We start from the raw sequence: 26,598 nt of genomic DNA, 5'->3' as shown, positions 1-26,598 counted from the left end.
GCAGGCTCAAAGGGCCAAATGGTGTACTCCTGCAGCTATTTTCTATGTTTCTATATTTCTATATCAGTAAGGGCCTGACCTGTCTCCATTCCTCCTGTAATCCACGATCAACTCCTTCGTTTCTTTTTGACATTGAGCGAGAGGTTGTTTTCTTGGCACCACTGTGTCAGAGCATTGACTTCTCCTACGTAGACTGTCTCATCATTGTTGGAAATGAGGCCCATCAATGTCATGCCATCTGAAAATTTGATCAGCAGATTGGAGCTGTGCATGGTAAGACAGTCGTGGGTGTATAGGGAGTAGAGGAGTGAGCTCAGGATACAGCCCTGGGGGCTCCTGTGTTGAGGGGCAGAGGACCAGAGTTGAGGGAGCCCATCCTTACCACCTGCCGGTGATTCAACAGGAAGTCCAGGATCCAGCTTTACAAGGCAGGGTGCAGGCTGAGGTCTCCGAGCTTCTGAGCTCTTAACTTACCAGAGAAAATCTGCAGATGCTGGAAATCCGAGAAACACACACAAAATGCTGGAGGAACTCTGCAAGCCAGGCAGCATTTATGGGAGAGAGTACAGAAAAAAGCAGGAAAAAGCCAGAAAAAGCAGAATCTCCCAGTGGCCACACATTTTAATTATCTTCCCAATCCCATGCCGATATGTCGATCCATGGCCTCCTCCACTGTCGTGATGAAGCCATACTTGGGTTGGAGGAACAACATCTTATATTCTGTTTGGATAGCCTCCAACCTGATGACAAGAACCACTGATTTCTTGAACTTCTGGTAATGCCCCCACCCCTCCTTCACCATTTTCCATTCCCTTTTCCCGCTCTCACCTTATTTCCTTGCCCACCCATCACCTCCCTCTGCTGCTCCTCTCCCTTTTCTTCCTTCCATGGCCTTCTGTCTCTTTCACCAATCAACGTCTCAGCTTCTTACTTCATCCCACCCCATTCAGGTTTCACCTATCGCCTTATGTTTCTCTTTCCCCTTCTCCCACCCCGCATTTTAAATCTACTCCTCAGCTCTTTTTCACCAGTCCTGCCGAAGGGTTTCGGCCCAATAGGTCGACTGTACTCTTTTCCATAGATGCTGCCTGGCCTGCTGAGTTCCTCCAGCATTTTGTATGTGAGCTCTTCATACATTTTAACCTGCTTTGTTGATGGAGGAACTGTGTGTCAGAAAAATGGTCTGGGATTAGGAGGACAGAATACCAAAGTTATTCCTTTTAGGATGGAGTCTTGGTCAAGGATCAATGCACAGCGCCAACATGCTAAACAATTTTCTAGAGACATTCACAAGTTTTTTTTTGTGTTTCACCATAGCAAAAATGAAATGAAATAAAGACAGGTTTCTCTAGGGTTAAAATCTCAGTTTATTTTAGCGTTTCTCCCTGCCTCTTGTTTCACATTACTGTTTTCTTCCTCATGCTTTGTAATTTTTCAATAGCAAGGTTTCTGGAGTTGGACTCAATCCACTAGCTAAAGCCTTTAAAGGATAACAAAGGGTGATTATTTAACATTAACTGAGACCAGAAATAAATTGTGCTTATGTTATTAACTGAACAGAAATTTGTTTAGGGTCAATACTATCTTTTGTTAATCTAGAGGACCTACATTAACGTAAAAAAGGTGTCATGAAAGCCTATTGATCTTACTAAATACTTAACCTTCTCTTCTAGCTGTTTTTCTTTTGAATGGAAGAATAGCATTGCAGTTATCCAAACTTTGATTTATAAGCTTGCTTTCCTCAAGTACTGTACTCGGTAATGATACAATATACCTCAACAGTTACTTACACCAAATGGAAATAAACTAAATATTTATCTCACTAACTTGAGTCTGTCACAGCTTATTAGGCTGAGTACCTCTTTCACAGAATATTTATTTCAAGCAAATAAAGGAATATTGTTGTGATAGATATGTTTCTATTCTTTTCTGATCTTACAAAGTATAGAAGGAAAACAAAATGTGTGTAAATAGTAACTGCAACAGCCTTCCTTAAGGACACATGTTTTTTAAATCAGCTTTATCAATGGTGCTATTTAGAGTTCCTGTTCAGACTATTGGAATTCCCCAATCAAATATTTTTAAAGGGGATTTTCAGAATTCATCATGCATGTATATTGTTTAATAGTCTTCTGATTTTTTTCACAAATATAGACAATGAAATAACAAAACAGAATTGAATTGAGTTGACTTTATTTCTTATATCCTTCACATACATGAGGAGTAAAAATCTTTACGTTATGTCTGTCTAAATGTGCAATGTGCAATCATAGTAATTTATAGTTCATAATAAACAGAACAGCCAATGTACATAGAAATGCACTCAAATCAGCGTGAGTTAATCAATTTGATAGCCTGGTGGAAGAAGCTGTGCCGGAGCCTGTCGGTCCTGGCTTTTATACTGCGGTACCGTTTCCCGGATGTAGCAGCTGAAGTAGATTGCGGTTGGGATGACATGGGCCCCCAGTGATCCTTTGGGCCCTTTTTTCACACCTGTCTTTGTAGATGTCCTGAATCATGGGAACTTCACAACTACAGATGCACTGGGCTGTCTGCACCACTCTCTGCAGTATCCTGTGATTGAGGGAGGTACAGTTCCCATACTAGGCAGTGATGCAGCCAGTCAGGATGCTCTCATTTGTGCCCCTGCAGAAAGTTCTTAGGAATTGGGGGCCTACTCCAAACTTCCTCAACCTTCTGAAGTTAAAAAGAATATTTTGATTCTTACAGCTCCAATGGATAACTGATTAACAATTAATGATCTGAGAAATGAGTTGAGCTGCTGTTACAATTAATACATTTTCTTTTCCTCTGCAATGCTGAAATATTTTAGATTATGCCATTAATACTGCACAACAACAAACAAATATCTCCTTTTCCTCAGGATACTATAGTGATGGGCTTAATGCTATCATTGTGTTTGCTGCATGCTTCCTGCCAGAGAGCAGCAGACCAGACTATAACTATATCATGGAGAACCTCTTTTTGTAAGTAAAATAGTACAACTTATGTATTTGTTCTGATTCATAACCAAATAATTATATTGAACTCTTATTCTACTTACGAAGTGAATAAGCTTTCATCTGGACTTAAGAAAGACTGCAAAATGCTAGAAACACTCAGCAGGTCGAGCAACATTCTTGGAGAGAACGTTGAGTCAATGTTACAGGCAACTTACCTTTCATAAAGATGGAACATAGAACATAGAATAGTACAGCACAGTACAGGCCCTTCGGCCCACAATGTTGTGCCGACCCTCAAACCCTGCATCCCATATAAGCCCCCACCTTAAATTCCTCCATATACCTGTCTAGTAGTCTCTTAAACTTCGCTAGTGTATCTGCCTCCACTACTGACTCAGGCAGTGCATTCCATGCACGAACCATTCTCTGAGTAAAAAACCTACCTCTAATATCCCCCTTGAACTTCCCACCCCTTACCTTAAAGCCATGTCCTCTTGTATTGAGCAGTGGTGCCCTGGGGAAGAGGCACTGGCTATCCACTCTATCTATTCCTCTTATTATCTTGTACACCTCTATCATGTCTCCTCTCATCCTCCTTCTCTCCAAAGAGTAAAGCCCTAGCTCCCTTAATGGGTTCTGATAAAAGATTGTTTGACCTAAAACATTTTGTGCTACTGATGATACTGATCAGTTTCACCTCCCTTTTTCCATGAACTACACTGAGACTTAAAATAAACACAAAATAATCTGCAGATGCTGGGATCAAAGCAACACTCACAGCACGCTGGAGGAACTCAGCAGGTCGGGTAGCATCAGTGGAAACGATGAGTCGACGTTTCGGGCCAGAACCCTTCATCAGGACTGAAGAAAGAAGGAGGGGGAAGGATTTGAAGAATGCTTGTAGGTTCAGTTGAAAGACCAGTAATTTGAAAGACAAAGGGGTGGGGGAGGGGAAGCAGGGATGTCATAGGCAGGAAAACAATGGGTAGTAGAAGAAGGAGGCAGAACCATGAGGGAGGTGATAGGCAGCTGGGGAAGGGAGCAGAGTGAAATAGGGATAGAGGAAAGGGGGGAGTGAATTACTGGAAGTTGGAGAATTCGATGTTATTTTTGGGGCTAAACTCAGGTTGGAGGAGCAACACCTCATATACCGTCTAGGTAGTCTCCAGCCCCTTGGTATGAACATAGAATTCTTCAACTTCGAGTGTTGCTTAAAATAAACAACTCTTAGCTATAATTCTTTATTACAATGAATTTAATTTATGCCACTGTTCTTAGACAATTTTTTATAGATTCATTGTTGTCCTAATAGTCTTCAGCTTTATAACTTTGGACAAATTTAGTTAAGATCTCTTATCTTAGAATCATCCGCTTTAACTGAAGTATGTGCAAAGTAAATAACCACCATTGTACGTAAGACTGATTTAATCAATGTGATTTATAATAGCTTTCTATATGGGTTTGCACTGAATGATATCTGTTGAATAGATATGAAGATCCAAGAACTGAAATACTTTAATATTAGAAGAGATTTATTAAATACCTCTCAAATTAGAAATAAACAGTAACATACAAATTCAGTGCAAAATCCATGATTCTCCCTGGTTCATGATATGTTATGAGACTCACTGAGGGTTGACATACTGTTTACAGGAAATTAAATGACCGAATTGTGGTTGTTGATTAGGTTCCACTGTGAGGAAATAGGAAAAAATATTTGTGGACAGTATTGATCCAGTGTTCAACCACGATGTTTGCCTTGACATAAATATATGCTGTTCACTATGTACCAATTTTAATATTACCATTTCACAATTTTGAGTAAACATAATCCATTTTCAAATAAAACTGTAGTTTAATATATACATTTATTAATATAATTTATTAATATATACATATATATTTATTGTAATTTTATCCACAAAAATTTTGACCTTGTTTTACTTTAGTTTCATTTCAATATCTATATATCAATATAGTACATATTTATTTAGTCCATGAAAGAATGGATTTGATTAAATAGATTAAAAAAGCATGTTGCAATTGCTATAAAATTTGAATCAGTAAGTTTAATTAGATGGAGTCAAACCTAAGTTACTTTGTTTTGAATGTTGCTAAATTTGAAAAAAAATCTTTTGCTCATATGCGTTATATTTTACGATCATGCCTCCAATGAGCATATTAGACATACCAGCTCAGAATAAATGATGAAATTTTAATTAACTGGTAAGTTTATTTTGATGTCAGTTTAGTTGTCTCACTGATTTTGCTGGAACAATTTTAAACTGATCGAACAGATCAAAATGAAGTGTGCAATGGAGACAATGAAAATTTATGACACTTGCATAGAATATTTTAATCAATATCTTCAATATAGAATATGTGGAATCCTATTGAGTAAGACTGATGAAAATCTCATGGTTTGTAATTAAGTGAATTCCATCAGTCTCAATCTATTACCATTGAAAATTAGTTCAATGCCATTGAAAATGCATTAGATTTTTCATCAGATTAGAAATTGTGGTTGAGTAATACTAAAAGGAAATGAAAATGCATTGATATATAACTTTTCAATCTGGAGTTTAAAAAAGAGAGTTCTCAAAAAACTCAAAAGGTCAGGCAGCATCTATACAAAGGGAAATTGAGTTAATATTTCAGATTGTGATGCATTAACCTCTGACCTTCAGCTCCATTGTACAGTGCACTGTTGTGGAGGTTAGTGATGAACTGATTAATGAAAGCACCTCACCAGCAGCTTATTATGGAACCACAAGCCAAAGCTAAGTGCGTTTAGCCAATTGCCTTTTTTCTCACTGAGCTCTGTAAGGAGTCATAAATCATAAGTATCTCATATCTCATAAGTCAAGATCTTCATCTTGCAACATATGCCACCTGACTTGCTGAGTTCCTCCAGCATTTTATGTGTACAGTCGGCCCTCCTTATCCACAGGGGATTGGTTCCGGGACCCCCCATGGATACCAAAAAACGTGGATGCTCAAGTCCATTATATAAAACGGCGTAGTATTTGCATATAATCTATGAACATCCTCCCATATACTTTAAATCATCTCTAGGTTACTTATAATACCTAATACAGTGTAAATGCTATGTATATAGCTTTTACTCTGTATTGTTTAGGGAATAATGACAAGAAAAAATGCTCAAACAAGTGCTGGAGAGAGAACTTCCGGGTTTTCCTGATCCGCGGTTGGTTGAATCCGCGCATGTGGAACCCACGGATAAGGAGGGCCTACTGTAAGCTGTTTTCGATGAGCGGTTTCCACTTTGCTAATCTACAACACCGATCTCTAAAACTTGGCTGAACTTTGGCAATTACACCAGTGAGCAAAAGAATGTTGGTTTTTAGTCGTTAGCGAAATGGGCTTGCTAAAGGTCTTCGAGTAATTCAAAAAATGTGGATCTTGAGCCTCATAGATTAAAGTTGTCACTTATTTGTTAAATTTGACATTTTGTGTTGTAAGTCTCATTATCATTTCAGCAATGCTAAAGTTAGTAATTGAAAGCAGATTTGAAAAGCCCTGAAATTGAAAGTCCGTTTTCTTTGTGGACAGGTATGTGATAAGTACTTTAGAGCTCTTGGTAGCTGAGGATTACATGATCATTTATCTGAATGGAGCCACTCCACGAAGAAAGATGCCAGGTTTTAATTGGATGAAAAAGTGCTATCAAATGATTGACAGAAGGTGAGTATTTTTTCTTTATTGTTTTATTTCAATCAACCTCTTTAGAACTTCTCGTACCGGTACTAAACAAGCATTAAATTTAGGGCTGAATTTTAATAGGATCTTCCTAATCAGAGAAATTGAGCTCAAACCCCAAATTAGCTCTGTGCTTCTCACTTGTATGCAATTGCATAGACATGTAGATCAAGTGAGTACAGCTATAGATACTTACATGATTGATCATAATCAGCAATAGTGGGAGAGGGAGGCAGAAAGGGATGAAGATTTCCAGACAGATTTTATGGAGTCTGGTAGAGATTGGGAAACAGGGCTGTACTTTTAGTGTGTGTGCCAGTGAGTGCATATGGATGGTGCAGATGAATATTTAACTGCAGTGAATTTACAAAGAGGGAAGAGCATTGGGAATGCTTGTAAAATAGATTATCAAGTTACATAATGGTCAGTTAGACGAATAGTTTTTCATGTGTTAATGAAATGCAGATACAAATATAAATTGGAAGTAAAATCAATATGTGCCATAAGTTTCATGAGTGAACCAATCTGTCACTGGGGAGCAATTTTAAAATAAATTTCTATCTGGAATACTGGGATTGACATAAGAAAATCCAGTTAAAACCAGTTTACTTCCCATGCTAGAATTAATCTTTTTAAATCCCAGTGAAGATGTACAGTTGAAGTCAGAAGTTTACATACACCTTAGCCAAATACACTTAAACTCAGATTTTTACAATTCCTGACACTTAATCCTAGAAAACATTCCCTGTATTAGATCAGTTAGGAACACTACTTTATTTTAAGAGTGTGAAATGTCAGAATAATAGTAGAGAGAATGATTTATTTCAGCTTTTATTTCTTTCATCACTTTCCCAGTAGGTCAGAAGTTTACGTACACTTTGTTAGTGTCTGGTAGCATTGCCTTTAAATTGTTTAACTTGGGTCAAACGTTTTGTGTAGCCTTCCACAAGCTTCTCACAGTAAGTTGCTGGAATTTTGTTCCATTCCTCCAGACAGAACTGGTGTAACTGAGTCAGGTTTGTAGGCCTCCTTGCTCGCACACGCTTTTTCAGTTCTGCCCACAAATTTTCTATCGGATTGAGGTCAGAGAATGATGTCAAGTCTGGTTCATCCTTGGGAGCAATTTCCAAATGCCTGAAGGTACCACGTTCATCTGTACAAACAATAGTACTCAAGTATAAACAACATGGGACCACACAGCCGTCATACCGCTCAGGAAAGTGACGCATTCTGTCTCCTAGAGATGAACGTACTTTGGCGTGAAAAGTGCAAATCAATCCCAGAACAACAGCAAAGGACCCTGTGAAGATGCTGGAGAAAACAGGTTGACAAGTATCTATATCCACAGTAAAACGAGTCCTATATCCACATAACCTGAAAGGCTGCTCAGCAAGGAAGGAGCCACTGTTCCAAAACCGCCATAAAAAAGCCAGACTACAGTTTGCAAGTGCACATGGGGACAAAGATCTTACTTTTTGGAGAAATGTCATCTGGTCTGATGAAACAAAAACCGAACTGTTCGGCCATAATGACCATCATTATGTTTGGAGGAAAAAGGGTGAGGCTTGCAAGCCAAAGAACACCATCCCAACCGTGAAACATGGGGGTGGCAGCATCATGTTGTGGGGGTGCTTTGCTGCAGGAGGGACTGGTGCACTTCACAAAATAGATGGCATCATGAGGAAGGAAAATTATGTGGATATATTGAAGCAACATCTCAAGACATCAGCCTGGAAGTTAAAGCTCGGTCACAAATGGGTCTTCCAAATGGACAATGACCCCAGGCATACCTCCAAAGTTGTGGCAAAATTGCTTAAGGACAACAAAGTCAAGGTATTGGAGTGGCCATCACTCAGCCCTGACCTCAATCCAACAGAAAGTTTGTAGGCAGAACTGAAAAAGCGTGTGTGAGCAAGGAGGCCTACAAACCTGACTCAGTCACACCAGGTCTGTCTGGAGGAATGGAACAAAATTCCAGCAACTTACTGTGAGAAGCTTGTGGAAGGCTACCAAAACATTTGACCCAAGTTAAACAATTTAAAGGCAATGCTACCAAATACTAACAAAGTGTGTGTAAACATCTGACCCACTTGGAAAGTGATGAAAGAAATAAAGCTGAAATAAATCATTCTCTCTACTATTATTCTGACATTTCACATTCTTAAAATAAAGTAGTGATCCTAACTGACCTAATACAGGGAATGTTTTCTCGGATTAAATGTCAGGAATTTTGAAAAACTGAGTTTAAATGTATTTGGCTGAGGTGTATGTAAACTTCTGACTTCAACTGTATTCTAGTCCCACCCTTTTTAAAAAATCTCCTAAATTTCCAATATGCTTACACTTGTATTCCACTGTTTAAATTTTAGAAATAAATCCCTTTTTTATTTTCCATATTTATATGAAAAGTGTTTGTGCATTGTGTCAGTCAGCAAATTGTGAATATAATTCAGTACAGTTAAAGGAAATGATTTGAATGTCCTTTCTGAATGTTAGTAATGTAAAGGAAGAAAAACAGAGTAATAATTATTTGAAACAGTGAAGTGTTATTTTATTACTCTTCTGGCACGTGGCCAAGTGGTTAAGGCGTCGATCTAGTGATCTGAAGGTCGCTAGTTCAAGCCTCAGCTGAGGCAGCGTGTTGTGTCCTTGAGCAAGGCACTTAACCACATATTGCTCTGCGATGACACCGGTGCCAAGCTGTATCGGCCCTAGTGCCCTTCCCTTGGACAACATCGGTGGCATGGAGAGGGGAGACTTGCAGCATGGGCATCTGCCGGTCTTCCATACAACCTTGTCCAGGCCTGCACCCTGGAAACCTTCCAAGGCGCAAATTCATGGTCTCATGAGACTAACGGATGCCTATTTCTTAAAATACAGGTTGAGGAAGAATTTGAAATCATTTATAATTGTGCACCCATCATGGTTTATCAGGACAATACTTGCTGTGACTCGGCCTTTTATTAGGTAAGTGATGACATTCCACTCCACATTTTAAGGAGCCTAGGAATATTGGGTGTATAAGTGATGTAACGATGCCTACCCTGAAAAGTTTAAATCTTTCCGTCAGTCCCGCCAAAAGGTCTCAGCCCAAAATGTCGACTGTCGTTTTTTTCCTTAGATGCTGCCTGGCCTGCTGAGTTCCTCCAGCATTTTGTGTATGTTGCTTGGAATTCCAGACTCAGCAGATTTTCTCTTGTTAACGATGTGTCAACAGCTTTCAGCTTGTATTGGTAGAGAAGCAGGATTAGGCCCATGTGGCAGCTCTGCTAGCCAGTAAAATCAGCACCAATTCCTGCAACACCCTGCTACTCAACCCAAAAAATCACCTGTTTGTTCCTCTTCTCTTTTTTTTTCTGAACCAATCCTCATCAAGTGTGGTACTCTAATTTTATCTAATAATCTCATGTATGCCACGTCACATAAATGTCTTCTGAAAGTCCAGTACATATTATTTGCATTTCCTTTCTGATTAATACATCAAAAATAAAAGCATAATTTCTTGTTCATAAATCCATATTAACTCTGCCCAATTCTGTGATTAGTTTCTAAGTCCTGGAAGTATCTAGCAGGTTAAGCAGCATTCTGTGGAAAGAAAAGCAGGATCAGTGTTTCAGATCAGTGGCTTTCACCAGAAATGGAGAATTGAGAATAGTATCATTTTTAATTCTGTAATCCAATATTATTTAATAGGGTTTCCTGTTTTGGAAAAATAAACAAGCGTGACATTTAACAGATGCACTAGAAAGCACCTGGATGAGATTTGCTTACTGCAAACACATTGAAGCTTCGAGAATGTACTCATGTTTTAAAAAATCCTCAATGTTGTCAGGGGGCTCTTGAATAACTTTGATTATACAGTTAAATAATTTATTATAATAAAATAAAATGAATTTTATGCAAACATTATTCAGTGTATAATAATTTTGAGTGTGGAGTTTTCTTGGAGTAGAAAGTGCCTGCAATCACCTCCCAGCTACCTTCTAAATGTATTCTTACCATGAGCAGGTACCTGGCATTGGACATTTATAAGCTGATTAGTGAGAGATATAGTACAGAAATGTGCTCTTTCGGTCTACTTCTTTCGTGCCGACTGCAATGTACGTGTACACTAATCCCATTTGCCCACATTAGGCCCATATATTGCTATGCTTTTTTTTAACCATTTACCATGTAAGTACAATTTAAATGTAATTGTTTCTGCCTCTACCCATCATCTCTGGAAGCTCATTCCACAAAATTCCCACCCTGTTTGTGGAAGAATTTATCTCTTGGATCGCCCTTACTTTTCCCCCTCTCAACTTAAACTTTTGTCCTCTGATTCTAGACCCCACTGCCCTGTTATAAAGACTCCTGAGTTTCTGCCCTGTCTATACACCTCGTAATGTTATAAATCTTTATGAGGTCACTCCTCGGCCTCCTGGATTCTAGAGAGAATTAAACGAGCCTATCTAAACTGTCCTAATGAATAATTGCTGCACTCTTTATTGCTGCCACATCCATCCTGTAATGTGGCAACCAGAACAGTACTCAATGCTCCAGATGCAGTCTAATCAATGTTTTGTGCCGATACAACATAACAAACCAAACTTATAATCCATGCCTTGGCCTATGAAGGAAAGCCAAATGCATTTTTCACTACCCTGTCTGTCAGTGTGAATGCTTTTTGGGAGCAATGGATTTAAATGCCAAGTCTCCCTACATATCAATGCTCCTAAGGTTCTTGACACTTACTGTATATTTCCTACCCAAATTTAACTTCCTGGAGTGCAGTATCTGACACTTATCTAGATTAAATACCATCTGCCAACACTTTTCCAGCTGTCCTATGCCTCCTCACAGGCATTAGTGCTTTGTTAACCTGTGCTGGCCATCACATAGCTTGAACATTGTAAACATACATAGTGGCAGGCAAAACGACCATTTGATCCTGACCTATCTTTCAATAAAAATATGTATGATCTAGATCCTCAACCTCTCTTTTCTGTCTATTTCCCAGATCCGTCCTTTCTCTTCAAGCAGAAGAACATTCGTAACCCTTGGGGCTTCAGAATTTCCTATTGTCTCAGCTCTGTGTGTAAGGGGAGGGGGGGAACACCCTCATTCCTTTATCCTAAAACTGCTAGTTTAAAGCCCTTCAGCCAGTTGGGACGGGGGGTGGAGGGGAGGTGAGAAATGGCCTTGAGCATTTTGCCAAGCCCTGTCAGAACTTTATTCTTCCAGATTTTGAGACTCCTTTCACAAAAACCTGTGATCAAACCATATTGCAGACTAAAATAGTCCTGTCAGGAATGGAAATGTTATTCTTTGAAAATGTTGATAAGGTGTATGGAGATGAAAGAAGATCTATGTGAAGGGGGGGGGAGCTTTGGGGTTTTAAAATTGAACTGTCATTCATTCTTTGGGGCACTCCTCTGTTTTCGTGGATGTTTGCGAAGAAAAAGAATTTCAGGATGTATATTGTACACATTTCTCTGACATTAAATAGAAACATAGAAAACCTACAGCACAATACAGGCCTTTCGGCCCCAGTGCTGTGCCGAACATGTACTTACTTTAGAAATTACCTAGGGTTACCCATAGCCCTCTATTTTTATAAGCTCCATGTACCTATCCAGGAGTCTCTTAAAAAAAATCTATCATATCTGCCTCCACCACCATTGCCCGCAGCCCATTCCACGCACTCACCACTGTCTGCGTAAAAAAACTTACCCCGACATCTCCTCTGTACCTATTTCCAAGCGCCTTAAAACTGTGACCTCTCGTGCTAGTATTTCAGCCCTGGGAAAAAGCCTCTGACAATCCACACGATCAATGCCCCACAACATCTTATACACCTCTATCAAGTCACCCCTCATCCTCAGCTGCTCCAAGGAGAAAAGGCTGAGTTCACTCAACCTATTCTCATAAAGTATGCTCCCCAATCCAGGCAACATTCTTGTAAATCTCCTCTGTACCCTTTCTATAGTTTCCACATCCTTCCTGTAGTGAGGTGACCAGAACAGTACTCCAAGTGGGGTCTGACCAGGGTCCTATATAGCTGTAACATTACCTCTCAGCTTTTAAGCTCAGTCCCACAGTTGATGATGGCCAATGCATAGTATGCCTTCTTAACCATAGAGTCAACCTGTGCAGCAGCTTTGAATGTCCTGTGGACTCGGACCCCAAGATCCCTCTAATCCTCCACACTGCCAAGAGTCTTACCATTAATACTATATTCTGCCATCATATTTGACCTACCAAAATGAACCACCTCACACTTATCTGGGTTGAACTCCATCTGCCACTTCTCAGCTCAGTTTTGCATCCTATCAATGTCCCGCTGTAACCTCTGACAGCCCACCACACTATCCATAACACCCCCAACCTTTGTGTTATCAGCAAATTTACTAACCCATCCTTCCACTTCTTTATCCAGGTCATTTCTAAAGATCACGAAGCATAGGGGTCCCAGAACAGATCCCTGAGGCACACCACTGGTCACTGACCTCCATTGTAGAATATGACCCTTCTACAACCACTCTTTGCCTTCAGTGGCCAAGCCAGTTCTGGATCCACAAAGCAAGGATCTTGGATCCCATGCCTCCTTACTTTCTCAATAAGCCTTGCAATGTAGTACCTTATCAAATGCTTTGCTGAAATCCACTTGCACTATATCTACTGCCCTATCCTCATCAATGTGTTTAGTCACATCCTCAAAAAATTCAATCAGGCTCGTAAGGCACAACCTGCCTTTGACAAAGCCATACTGACTATTCCTCATCATATTATGCCTCTCCAAATGTTGATAAATCCTGCCTGTCAGGATCTTTCCCATCAACTTACCAACCACTGAAGTAAGACTCACTGGTCTATAATTTCCTGGGCTATCTCTATTGTACCTATTGAATATTCTTTAAAATGTCAGGGGGAGTTTCTCAGCCTTGGGCATTTCTCTTGGTAGGAGAATTACTTCAGGAATGTGTAGGTCATTATTTAGAGATACAGCACACTAACAGGCCCTTCCAGTACATTCCACGCCAGCCAGTTACACCCATGTGACCAGTTAACCCACTAACCTGTCCGTCTTTGGAATGTAGAAGGAAATCAAAGCACTCAGAGGAAATCTATGTGGTTATGGGGATGGGGAAAACATTTTTAAAAAACTCCTTACAGACAGTGGCAGGAATTAAACCTGGGTCGCTGGTGTTGTAAACATACTCTGTATGCTACCATGCCAACCCTTCAATATAGCTAATTTTCCATTTGATCACAGGAAATGGATGCTAAATTTTAGAGCACAAAAGGCACATAATTTGCATTCAGATATGCAGGTCACAAACCTTCTTTTCCCTGTCTGTATCACCTCACCTAAATTACTGATTTTATTTTTGAAATTACTTATAAATGGATTAATTTGAAGTGGAGCTAGTGGTCATTTAGCATCATTCCTAGTCTACACCAGCTGTCCAGCATTTGTGATGATCACCAATACTTATTAAAAGTAGAGCAGAAGATATGTGCAGATGGGGTTCCTACACTGCAGCTGCAGTGAAGGTAAAAGGTGATTTTTTTTTGAGGTACAGCATGGAATAGGCCCTTACAGCCCTCTGGCTCAGCAGTCCCCTGACTTAACCCTAGTCCAATCATGGGACAAATCACAATGACCAATTAACCTACCAATGACCAATTAACATCTTTGGACAGTGAGAGGAAACTGGAGCATCCAGAGGAAACCCATGCGGGCACAGGGAGAACGTACAAATTCCTTACAGCAGTGCAAAATGAACCCGGGTCACCTGTACTGTATAGCAACATGCTACGCTACCAGTCCTTGGTGGTCCAAGTGATTGGCTGTAGGGTGTTCCTGAGATATTTTGCTGGTTTTGTTCACTAAAGTGCCTTTTAAAAAAATTTGATTGACCCTGCAGGAGAAGCTTCAAGTCATAATTCCGAATGGGAATACTATTCCTCTTGGCTTATTCAGAAGAGGATGAAACCTTTCTGGAGATCAGGGCAGGTTGGAATAATCCTGATACCATATCATCTCTTGAGCTTCTCCTAGTAAGAATGCTCCAACCCTAAGTGGGTATCATGATAGTGCAGTGGTTAGTGTGACACTTGAGGATCAGAGTTCAATTCCAGTGTCCTCTGTAAGAAGGTTGTACAGTCTCCCCTTGACCACGTAGATGGCATGGATCATTGGGCTGGAAGCGCCTGTTCTATGCTGTATCTCTAAATATGACTATGCTGTATCTCTAAATATGATTATGAAGGCACGGAGTCCTCTTTTATTGTCATTTAGTAATGCATGCATTAAGAAATAATACATTATTTCCTCCGGTGTGATATCACAAAACGCAGGACAAACCAAGACTGAAAAAACAGACAAAACCACATAATTACAACATATAGTTACTAACAGTGTAACAATACCATAACCTGATGAAGAAGTCCATGAGCACAGTAAAGTTCAAAGTATCTCAAATGTCCCACATCTCACGCTGACAGGAGAAGGAAGAAAAAATCTCCCTGCCATGCCGACCACAATCCGACTCTGAATCATCCGAAAACTTCGAGCTCTGATCAGCTGTCCGGCACTGAGTACTGAGCACCATCTCTGTCCGAACGATTCGACCTCCTTCTCGGTCGCCAAAAGCAGGCGAGGCCAGGGATTTTGAGGCCTTCCCTCCGAATGCCCCCGACCACACAGTAACAACAGCAGTGAACGGGCATTTCAGAAATTTCTCCAGATGTTCCTCTGTGCTTTCACGTCCATTCTCCATCAAATCAGAATTGTCCACGGCCCCTATTTAACAGATACAATATCATTTTTCACCAGAGAGCTGCGCACAAGCAGGTGCGCCGCCATCTTCTCCTCCCGATAAATAATAAATAAGTAAAATAAATGAAGAGTAAGAGTTTTTCATGCTTGTAAAATCTTAAGCTATTTGGAGTGTAAAAACGTTAGGCAAAAGAAACGTGCAGTTTAATGGATGTCTTGCCCAGTCAACAATGGATTCAGGAATTGTTTTATACAGATTGCTGGGTATTATTTATTATTGGGCATCAAAATATTTAAAAATGTGTGTCAAATTTTGTTTCAGTTCAAAGTTCAGCAGTAAGATAAAGTATGTCAGTTGCCTGGCTGAGCTGGAGGAGCTGATCCCCATGCAACATGTTCAGATACCAGACACTATAAGAAAGTAAGTAGTGAATTTCTCATTCAGAAGGTAATGGTGTTAGTCTTGAGGTTTTAAAAAAATTAATTTCCTATTTAGAATCAAATCTAATTATTTCTAATGTTACCATAAACACCTTTATCATGTCACGGAGTGCAGATATATTTTGAGTATACATTTCAGAATCAATGTTGAATTAATGCAAAAATTTTAATGTAGAATGATGTCTTGCTTTTGTTGGGGAAATGTGCTTGGACTAGCTAAAGAAATATAAATTCGTATATGCAAGGATGTTACCTGGATTGGAGAGCATGTCCTATGAGAATAGGTTGAGTGAACTTGGCCTTTTCTCCTTGGAATGACAGAGGATGAGAGGTAACCTGATCGAGGTATATAAGATGATGAGAGGCATTAATCATACAGCCAGAGGCTTTTTCCCGGGGTTGAAATAACTAACACAAGGGGACATAGTTTTAAGGCGCTTGGAAGTAGGTACAAGGGGGATGTCAGAGGTAAGTTTTTCACACAGAGAGTGGTGGGTGCGTGGAATGCATTGCCAGCGAAGGTGGTAGAAGCAGATACAATAGGGTCTTTTAAAAGACTCTTAGATAGGTACATGGAACTTAGAAAAATATGCAGTAGGGAAATTCTAGGCAGTTTCTCCAGTTGGTTACATAGTTGACACAAAATTGTGGGCTGAAAGGCCTGTGATGGTCTGTAGATTTCTATGTTTCTATGTTCTGAATATACCCAGTCTATAAAACTATTCTTTATGAAAATTTGTCATATTTTTGCTATACCGTTCACATAAGAGCAAATTATCTTCCTTCTCTTTTATTGGTTTCTATTTTTTAAGCAGTATTGGTACAAACAAAATTATTGTTTTCTTTTCAATCTATTTATGTGCATAGACAAATAAATAAATTGGTATTGGTTTTCTGTTTATGTACAATGAAGTTTGTTTTGCATACTGGTCATACAGATCAAATCATTACACAGTGCATTGAGCTAGAATCAGGTAAAACATTAAGAATGAAGTGTAAAAGCTATCAAAAAAGTGCAGTGCAAGTAAACAATATCGTGCAAGGTCATAACAAGATAGATTGTGAGACTGAGTCCATTTTAACGGGCAAGAACTCTGTTTAAGAGACTGGTAATGGCAGGATAAAAGTTGTCCTTCAGCCTGTGATCCGTCCTTTCAGCCATTTGTATCTTCTGCCTGATGGGAGAGGGAAGAAGAGGGAGTGTCTGGGGTTCGTGGGTGGGGTCTTTGATTATAAAAGCTGCTTTACTGAGGCCTCCTTATGAGGTAGAAATGTCAGTGAGCCTGCTTGGCTCTGACATCAGTGTGGCTGCACCACGACAGCCTAGTGGTGATGTTCGCACCTAGGAACTTGAAGTTCTCAGCCCTTTCAAGCTCATTAATATTTTAATATTTTCAACAGAGGATTGATAATAAAAACAAGTATTTAGCTGCAGATGTTTTCATTCAATATCTCTCTCTTTTCCTTTATCAGAAATGCATTGTGATCATAAACACGAGGAAGTTGCAGATAGTGGAAATACACACAAAGTGCTGAGGTAACTCAGCAGTCCAGGCAACATCCATGGCAATGAGTAAATAGTTGACATTTCAGGCAGTGACCTGTCTTCAGGATTGTGAAGGAAGGGAGAAGTCACCAGAACAAAAAGGTGGGGGGAGGGGAAGGAGGCTAGCTGGAAGGTACTAGGTGAAGCCAGGTGGGTGGGAAAGGTCAAGAGCTGGAGAAGAAAGAATCTGATAGGAGAGGAGGGTGGACCATGGGAGAAAGGGAAGGAGGGGACCCGGGGGAAGTGACAGGTAGATGAGAAGAGGTGAAAGGTCAGATGGGGAGGAGTGGGGAATAGAGGAAGAGGAGGGTAGGGGGGGTAATTCTTTTGACCAGAAAGAGAAATTGATATTCATGCCCTCAGGTCAGAGGCTACCCAGACAGAATATAAAGTGTTGCTCCTCCACCCTGAGGGTGGCCTCATCTTGGCACAAGATGAGGCCATGGACCAACATTTTAGAATGGGAATGGAAATTGGAATTAAAATGTTTGGCTGTCGGGAAATCCTGCTTGTAGCAGATGGAGCAGAGGTGCTCGATGAAGTGGTCCCCCACTTTATGACTGGCCTCATCAACGTAGAGGAGGCAACATCGGGAGCACGGGACACAATAGATAACTCCAGCAAATTCACAGGTGAAGCATCGCCTCACCTGGAAGGACTGTTTGAGACCCTGAAAAGAGGTGAGGGAGGAGATGTAGCACGTGGGGCGCGGAGGATGATGTGTTGGATGCGAAGGCTGGTGGGTGGTAAGTAAGGACAAGAGGAACTTTATCACTGTTACAGCAGCAGGCCCATTATCTCCAAATGATGGATAACCATGGGCACTGTCATGGGGCCCAGCTATGCCACCTCTCCATTGGCTATGTAGAACAGTCCAAGCTTGAAGCCTTTCCCAGTAATGCTCCCCAACTCTTCTTCCACTACATTGATTGGTGCTGTTTCATGCACCTGTGCTGAGCTCGTCAATTTCACTAACTTCACCTCTAATTTCCACCTTGCCCTTAAACACACTTGGTCCAACTCCCTCCCCTTTATTGATCTCTTTGGAGAAAAACTCTGGTTCCCATAGTTATCTGGACTATACCTCTTCCCACCCTATCTTCTGGTAAAAATGCTATTCCCTTTTCTCAGTTCCTTTGCCCCCCCCGGCATCAGTTCCCAGGGCGTAGCTTTCCGTTCCAGGTCATCAGACATAACCCCCTTCTTCAAATAATCGGGTTCCTCTCCCTCCACTAATGATGCTGCTCTAACCCACATTTCCTCCATTTCCCGAACATCTGCGCTCAACCCATCCTCCTACTACTGTAACAGTGATAGAGTTCCTCTTGTCCTTCCCTACCATCCTCTCAGCCTTCACATCACTTCTACCATCTCCAAGGGGGTTCTACCACTAGACCTCCCCTAACCCTGCTCATACACCTCCTCCCTCACCCCTATTCATGACCCTAAAGACTCCATCCAGGTGAGGCAATATTTCACCTGCTAATCCCGCTGGGGTTGTCTATTGTGTCTGGTGCTCCCAATGTGGTCACCTCTGTATTTTTGAGCCCTGTCACAAATTGGGGGACCGCTTCATCGAGCACCTCCTCTTCATCCACCACAAACAGAACTTCCTGGTGGCCAAATATTTTAATTCCGATTGCCATTTCCGTTCTGACATAATGGTCCATGGCCTCCTCTTTTGCCAAGATGAAGCTACCCTCAGGGTGGAAGAGCAATGCCTTGTATACCATCTGGGTAACTTCCAACCTGATGGGATGAATATCAATTTCTCCTCCTGGTTAAAAATAATGCCCCCCCTTCCTCTATTCCCCACTCCCCACTCTAACCTTCCACCTCTTCTCAGCTACCTATCATTCCCCTTGGATCCCCTCTTCCTTCCCTTTCTCCTGTGGTCCACCTTCCTAACAGATTCCTTCTTCTCCAGCCCTTTACCTTTCCTATCCACCTGGCTTCACCTATCACCTTCCAGCTAGCCTCTTTCTCTCCCCCAACCTTTTTATTCTGGCATTTTCCCTTTCCCTCTCAGTCCTTCTGAAGAAGGGTCCCGGCCCAAAATGTCAACTGTTTATGTATTTCCATAGATGCTGCCTGACCTGCTGAGCTCCTCCAGCATTTTGTGTGTGTTGCTTTGGATTATGATCATGATCAGAAAGAGTAAGTCAAGTTAAGTCAAGTTTATTGTCATTTAACTATATACATGTATATAATGTACATAACCATATAATGCATATCGAAACAAGAAAACATTTCTCCAAACCAGGTTGTAAAGCATGGTAGTACACATAACACACAATGACTTATGAAGGTTAGGATAAAAGCTACAGATGAATCGCACATAAATAACAAACTAAAGTACATAAATTAAATATTGTAAGGTATGGAACAGATTAACCACTGACACTTCAAATATAATGCAGCAGGGAGCTCAGAAGCCTCGTGGCCTGAAGGAAGAAATTGTTTCTCATCCTGACCATACTTATCTTTATGCATCGGAGTCTCCTACCTGATGGTAGAAAATCAAAGAGGATGTTGGATAGATGCATGGAATCCTTAATAATACTAAGGGCAAAAACATTATTTTTAACTTACTCATCGCCTTCTCCTGCTGGGTGTTTTGTGTCACCATTTGTCTTAGTAGAGAGAAATCTGTTAATTCCATTCACCATGATGGAAGAAGAATATCTTTTGGTTCCGTGGCTTTATATTATTCAAAGTTTACTGTAACTTTGTTGCCAACAACTTTATTTCTCTGTAATCTGTAACTTGTCTTAACCATCAGCCAATTCCAAATAAGCCAATAGGAAATTAATACATAAGATCTTTGTAACCCATTAGCAACAACATTTTTGTGTTTAATAAGGCACATCTTTTATGGTATTTGCATTGGAATTCTTCCCTGTATCCAGATTATTACCATGCCATATATTAGAATGTAATCTTTTAGTGATGTAATTTTCCATTATTTGAACAGTCTGCTGTTAATATTGGACACTTGAAGGCTCAATACATTAATTTAAAGGGAAAAATAAACTGAAATATTAGCTGAATAGATAAATTAATAATGAATTGAAAATAATCTAGCTTGCTTGCTTGAATTATTAATGGTTATTTTGTCCGTACACTCAGTTTTCTTTCCAGGAATAAATTAATACCAAACTGCAGCTTTATTTTGTTGAAATACTTTGGAATATCTTGGGTCTTGTGAATTAAACAAATTTGAATTCCACCAAAACTTGCCTTAATCAGCTGACAAATGCTAAACAGATTAATTGACTGACTGGATAGTAAATGATTAATTTACCTAAAGTACTGAAATAACTGCTGACTTAGTTTCCAAAATATTGTCTTGCTTCATGGAAGAAATAAAGATAGCTGGTTTTAATTGTAAATTGGTGATAAATTGAAAAGTATTGTGTTTTGCCCTCGATGCTTTTGATTTTTCCATCCAATTAAGAGCCTGTTGAAGTTTGTTCTCCTGAATTGACTTGCAATCAATTGTTATCAGGCTTTTTATCAACCCCATCTGTTTGATGAAATTAGCATGTGAGGATTGGTCTGAGTCCTCAAATATTATGTTACTGTTACTGATTTGCTTCCAAAATACCTTTGATTCATAATTGTACTCCTAAGCACTGGAATATTAAGAAATAGGTTAGTAAGGTATCCTTTAAAATGCTGCTCTGACAGAAAAACATCCTTAAGTAACACTCTGTACTGCACTTATACCCTCATCAAATTTATTCCTTATAACCTTGTTTAAGGTTCTTCAGTGGTCTTTGGCAAGGTGTGCTGGTCATCTGATTGAGAATTTTGAACAACATAAATTTCAAACTAGAAAACAAATAGAGAAGCCTTTCGTGGACTGTGGTATAACAGTGGTCAAGGCCAACAGTTTAAGGATGAAAAATTATTTAAAATGTTGTTTTTAATCAGGAGGCTTTATAAGTTTTGTAATTTTGATTGGGTACATGTTAATTTAGTTCCCTTGCATTGCTACACTGATGATACTCCTATCGCAATTAACATGCAGGTTTTGAAAAACATTGCACTTATGGTAAACTGCAATCAAAAAAGAGAGAAAATGCTAAAATGACAAACATGACAAGGCTGTGAATTAGCCAAGCTTATCCTTTAATTAATTTTAATTAGCAGCAGTGTAGTGTTCAGTTTGGGATTAAGGTATGAATTATTTAGCTGTGGTAATGTGCTAGTAAAATAAAGGTTAATTGCCATGATTGATTAAATTTATCAATTTATTTCACCTAATTAGTTAGTAAATTCTTGTAATAAGCCATTAGACAAGCCTTTTTATGGATGGTTCAATACATTCCTGGACTTTGTGAACCAGGAAGCAACTCTCATTTAATAATTTAGTGGACAGAAATCCAATACCAAAAGAGCATTTGCATTATCATAACTATTGAAATTCAATCAGCCTTAACTTCATGGTTCCTGTGGAAAGTTAAATTATGCATTCAGTGTAGAGTTAAATTTCTTCATTTTAAATGCTAGAAAGTATACACTGAGTGGCCACTTTTTTAGGTACAGGATGGAATGGAACCCACTGTGGTCTTTTGCTGCTGTAGCCCACCCACTTCAAGGTTTGATGTGTTATGTATTCAGAGATGCTCTTCTGCACACCACTGTTGTTATGTGTGGTTATTTGAATTACTGTCATTTTACTGTCAGCTTGAACCAGTATGGCCATTCACCTCTGACCACCCTCATTAGCAAGGTGTTTTTGCCCACAGAATTGCCGCTCACTAGATGTTCTTTTGTTTATCGCACCATTCTCTGTAAACTGCAGAGACTGTTGTGCGTGTGTGTGGAAATCCCAGGAGGTCAGAAGTTTCTGAGATATTCAAACGACCCAGTGTGGCATCAACAATCATTCCATGGGATTAAGATCGTATTTCTTCGCTTTTCTAATATTTGGTCTGAACAACAACTGAACCTCTCAACTATTTCCTGTGGAGCATCAAGAAAGCTCACCTCTGTCCCAGGATACTGATGGACTTTTACCGCTGTACCATTCAAAGCATACTCACCAACTGCATCTCAGTGTGGTATTACAATTGTCTTGTATCAGACTGCAAAGCACTCCAGCGTGTGGTGGAAACTGCCCAGCGGATTATCGGCACCCAATTGCCCACCATTGAGAGCATCTACCATAAATGCTGCCTGAGCGGGGTGAAAAGCATTATCAAGGATGCATCTCACCCTAACCATGGACTTTTTACTCTCCTCCCATCCGATAGGCACTATAGGAGCCTCTGCTCCCGCACCAGCAGGCACAGGAGGAGCTTCTTCCCTGAGGCTGTGACCCTGCTGAACCTCACATCACAACGCTAAGCAGTATTGCATCCATATTGTACTGTCTCAGTACTTTTATATTTGTGTGCTGTAGCACTTACTTTTTATTCTCAGTTATTTTGTAAATAACCCTATTCTTTGCATTTCTGGTTAGATGCTAACTGCATTTCATTGGCTTTGTATCTGTACTCAGCACAATGACAAAGTTTAATCTAATCTCATGTTTGTGTGCTTTTATGCTGGCACATGATTGGCTGACTAGATATTTGCAGGAGTACAAGTGCACCTAATAAAGTGGTCACTGAGTGTACTGAAAGACCATCAATGCTAATCAGAAGGAAAATTACATTGTCATTTTGGGCATAACCCCTTCATCCAATGATACTTGTACTCATGCAGAATTTTTCATAAGAAGCACTACCATGTTAATCTTTAGAAAGATAAGTGGCCCATTTACTTGGGGTATTATCTTCAAGTAACCTTCCTTTTCCTGGAAAATGCATTCACCTGTTTATACAGCAGTTTATTTTTGCTTTTTGCTGCACAGCATTACTCAAAATATAACAGTTTAAATTAAACATTGTGATTTTTGTATTATATAAAAGAAATAATATGAGTTTTCAGACCTTTTAGCAGGAATGGTTATACTTAAATGAATGACTTGACAATTTAATGAGTGGCTTTATTATATCCATGATATAAACCTCCTCCTCCAAACTTTTTTACTTAAAGCATTTTGTGGCTAGACTGTATGTATCACATATGAAAGTAGTTTGCTATGAAGTATATATTTGTTACTGAGTGTCTGGATTCTCACTTTAATATGTAAAGCCTAATACTCTTGTAGATCAGTGGCATAGAAGGTGTTGGGGCGGGAGCATTTTTTTGTGACGATAGTAATGCTTAAATGTTCTTATCTATGTCTAAAACCAAGACTTTTTATTGAATCATTAATATGTTGTTCTTCATTTCAACTGATGTCCTAAAGGTGATTTCTTCTGCCTGTGTATCTGTTTGTGTTTGTCCTTTTCCTAACTTTGGTTTAATGACTTATTTCCTAAAAGGTATGAAGAAGAAAAGTGTATAAAAAGAAGGATGAGGTAAATTATGGATTTCCAAGCAACGTCATATGCTGTAGCATTGCCCTCCTTTGCAGCAAATTAATCTTAAACTCAACAATAGCTAAAGCTGCTTGAATGTGCTGTTCTTCTGTGTTCCTTCTGTCCCCTTCTCTGAAGAAAGTAAATGCAATGGCGGAATATAACTTCATGGGCAGTGACAGACAACACTTTTAATGCAGTATATTATTCCAAGTCATTTCACAGGACTTAAGCAGGCAGAATTCTGATACTGAATGACACGTTGGGCAGCAGGGTAGGTGATCAGCATGTTCCCGGGAATAGGCAGCAATGGGACAGACAGCATAGTGGAAGAAAGATTATAAAGGGAGTGCACACGACAAGAATCAAAGGTTTTTGTTAAAATATTTCAAATATCTGCATGGCTGCAGATCAGATAGATAGGGAAGTTAGACTGTAGTGAATCTGAGCATTCACATAAGTGAATGTGGCGTAAATCTTATGTAAATATCCAGCAAAGAACATCACCAAAAAGAGTGGATCTAGGCACTTGCCCTTGATATTCAGGGCACTATGAACATCATGTTGCCCGTCACCAACATTGTGGAGATCAATATTTATCAGAAATAGGTAGAGGACTCAGAGGATGGGTCATTTCCTGACTCCCCTAAATAAGCCGGAGGTACTGACACCAAGCTTTTGGTTTCCTTTACATGAGGGATTTTCCTTCTCTAACCCAGAACACATATCTTTTGCTTTGCCAGGTTACTGAATGCTGAGTATTAACAATTTTTGACAAAGTGGCTGCACTTTCAGCTCTCTTTAATACGCATGTTATTTTTGGAAAAGATGTGTTGCAGTTGTATGCGGTTTTCTGTGTGCTTGTCACTAATGAACATTGACAAATACTGACAGACAGCAGATGAATGATATTGTAAACATTCTCAATGGAAAACAATAGTTATAGTGCTTAAAAGATTAAAATCCAAATTTTGGAGCAGCATGCTAAAAATAATATCTTTTACAGTTACATCACAATTTTTAAATTCTTATTTTTCATGTTTTTACTCTACAGATTAGATGAAGAACTAAAAGAAGCATCGGACACAACAAAGTAAGCCAGTGCACGTATCTCTCCAGATTTAAAAACATGTATACTTCCTTATTACTTATTAATTATACTCAGTGTTGTGTTAAATATCACCTTCTCCCTAAAAACTGGAGAGAGGCTTTACCTACTGGTAATTAGCTGTTATCTGGTAATGAAGCTATTCTGCAATTCAAGTTCAAAGTCTTATGGTAGTATTTAGCTAACTAAATTTATCATGTCCTCTTATAGGTATGTATATTTCGTAAGACAGTTAATTCAGTATGATCAAAGTACAACATAGGCTATAAACTAGAGAAAAAATATTCAATTTAATAAATAAGCAGTATGTACAGAGAATATTAGATCACAGAGTATCAGTGTTAAAATAACTATAGCATGTGCCTTGCCAGAATTCCAAATAATTTCTCTCACATTCCACACTCCTTCCACTGGTTCCCCTCCCCACTCCCTCCCTTTATTCCATAAACCACTGTTGTCTTGTAACAGATTCCTCCTCCTTCAGCACTTTGTCACTTTCATCTAACACCTTTCAACTTCTTACATTATTCCCCGATCACTCCCCTCACCTGGATCCACCTATCACCCACCAGCTTTTGCTTCACTTCTTTCCCCTCTTCCCGGTTCTAAAGAAGGTGTTGACCTGAAATGTCGACTGTCCGCTTCCCTCCATAGATGTTGTCTGACTTGCTGAGTTCCTTCGGTAATTTAATTGATTCCTTGACTTGAGCCAAGTGAAAAAGAAAATCTGTATCATAATAATTAAAGAAAGCTGGCCTTATTGTCAAGATGTACTATGCACTGCTCTTACATTTAACCTTGGATCAAATTAGGTCAAATTTGAAGCTTATTGACAACTCGAATGTCATCATACCTGCTTGAGATTTTGAGTTCAGTTTGAAAGTGCAAAACCTCCTAGCATTAAGTGGAGATATCAGATTATTATAGAAAAAGAACCGGGTGGTTTGTTTGGTGCATTTGAGAAGGCATATTTCTCATTCAAAGTTGATGTGACTGACAGGTAACTTTTGTTCCACATGAATATGGTTGAATATTAACCATCCCTACATAGCTTCAAAGTACGTTTACTATCGAAGTATGTATGTAGTATACAACCCTGAGATTCGTCTTCCTGCAGGTAGCCACAAAGCAAAGAAACACGATGGAACCTGTTCAAAGAAAACATAAAATGCCCAACATGGAAAAAAAGAAGAACAAACCGCGCAAGCGGCAAAAAGCAAGTGAACAACACAAAGAATATTAAACAGCAAGCCACAGGGTCCTTGAAACAGTCTAGAAGTGCTCAGTTTAGTTCAGTTCAGTCCAGTTCAGTGCTGTGGCCTCTGTAGACTGGAGGCTGCAGAGCTAGTCTGTGTCAAAGCGCCCCGATCAAAATCACACAAAATAGCAACAAATAAAAGGTGCAAACAGAAACCAGAAACATATATGGCATGAATTGCAGAGACCTCTAAAAACGAGTGCAATCTAGAAATCATGCCTATCAAACCTAGCCCAAGACCCCAAGACTCCTACACCTTACTCTGGCAGCAGCGAGCAAGAGGGAGTGTGAGACCGGTCAAACGCAGTCAGATGACACTGAACACCTGCTTGACTTCTGCTCTCATCCTTGCTGATTTCAATCTTACTCAATGCCTTAATCA

At 39.6% G+C, this 26,598-nt stretch overlaps 1 protein-coding gene across 7 annotated transcripts in view; it reads left to right on the top strand.

Moving 5' to 3' along the window:
* The window catches only part of LOC134357338 (protein prune homolog 2-like), a 338,972-nt gene that overhangs the window by 302,984 nt on the left and 9,390 nt on the right, over positions 1-26,598 (top strand). For 3 of the 7 annotated variants that reach the window (XM_063068777.1, XM_063068775.1, XM_063068776.1), the window contains exons 5-10: positions 2,885-2,987; positions 6,537-6,668; positions 9,564-9,650; positions 15,770-15,868; positions 23,815-23,850; positions 24,905-24,946. In XM_063068777.1, coding sequence (XP_062924847.1) covers positions 2,885-2,987; positions 6,537-6,668; positions 9,564-9,650; positions 15,770-15,868; positions 23,815-23,850; positions 24,905-24,946 — 499 coding nt within the window. The remainder of the gene's footprint in view (positions 1-2,884; positions 2,988-6,536; positions 6,669-9,563; positions 9,651-15,769; positions 15,869-23,814; positions 23,851-24,904; positions 24,947-26,598) is intronic. The other 4 variants (XM_063068773.1, XM_063068771.1, XM_063068774.1 and 1 more) reach the window with 2 other exon arrangements.

Source organism: Mobula hypostoma, chromosome 16, assembly GCF_963921235.1.
Source record: "Mobula hypostoma chromosome 16, sMobHyp1.1, whole genome shotgun sequence".
Classification (NCBI taxonomy): domain Eukaryota; kingdom Metazoa; phylum Chordata; class Chondrichthyes; order Myliobatiformes; family Myliobatidae; genus Mobula; species Mobula hypostoma.
The sequence above is the reverse complement of the archived record's forward strand: the minus strand, read 5'-3'. Positions and strand labels throughout refer to the sequence as shown.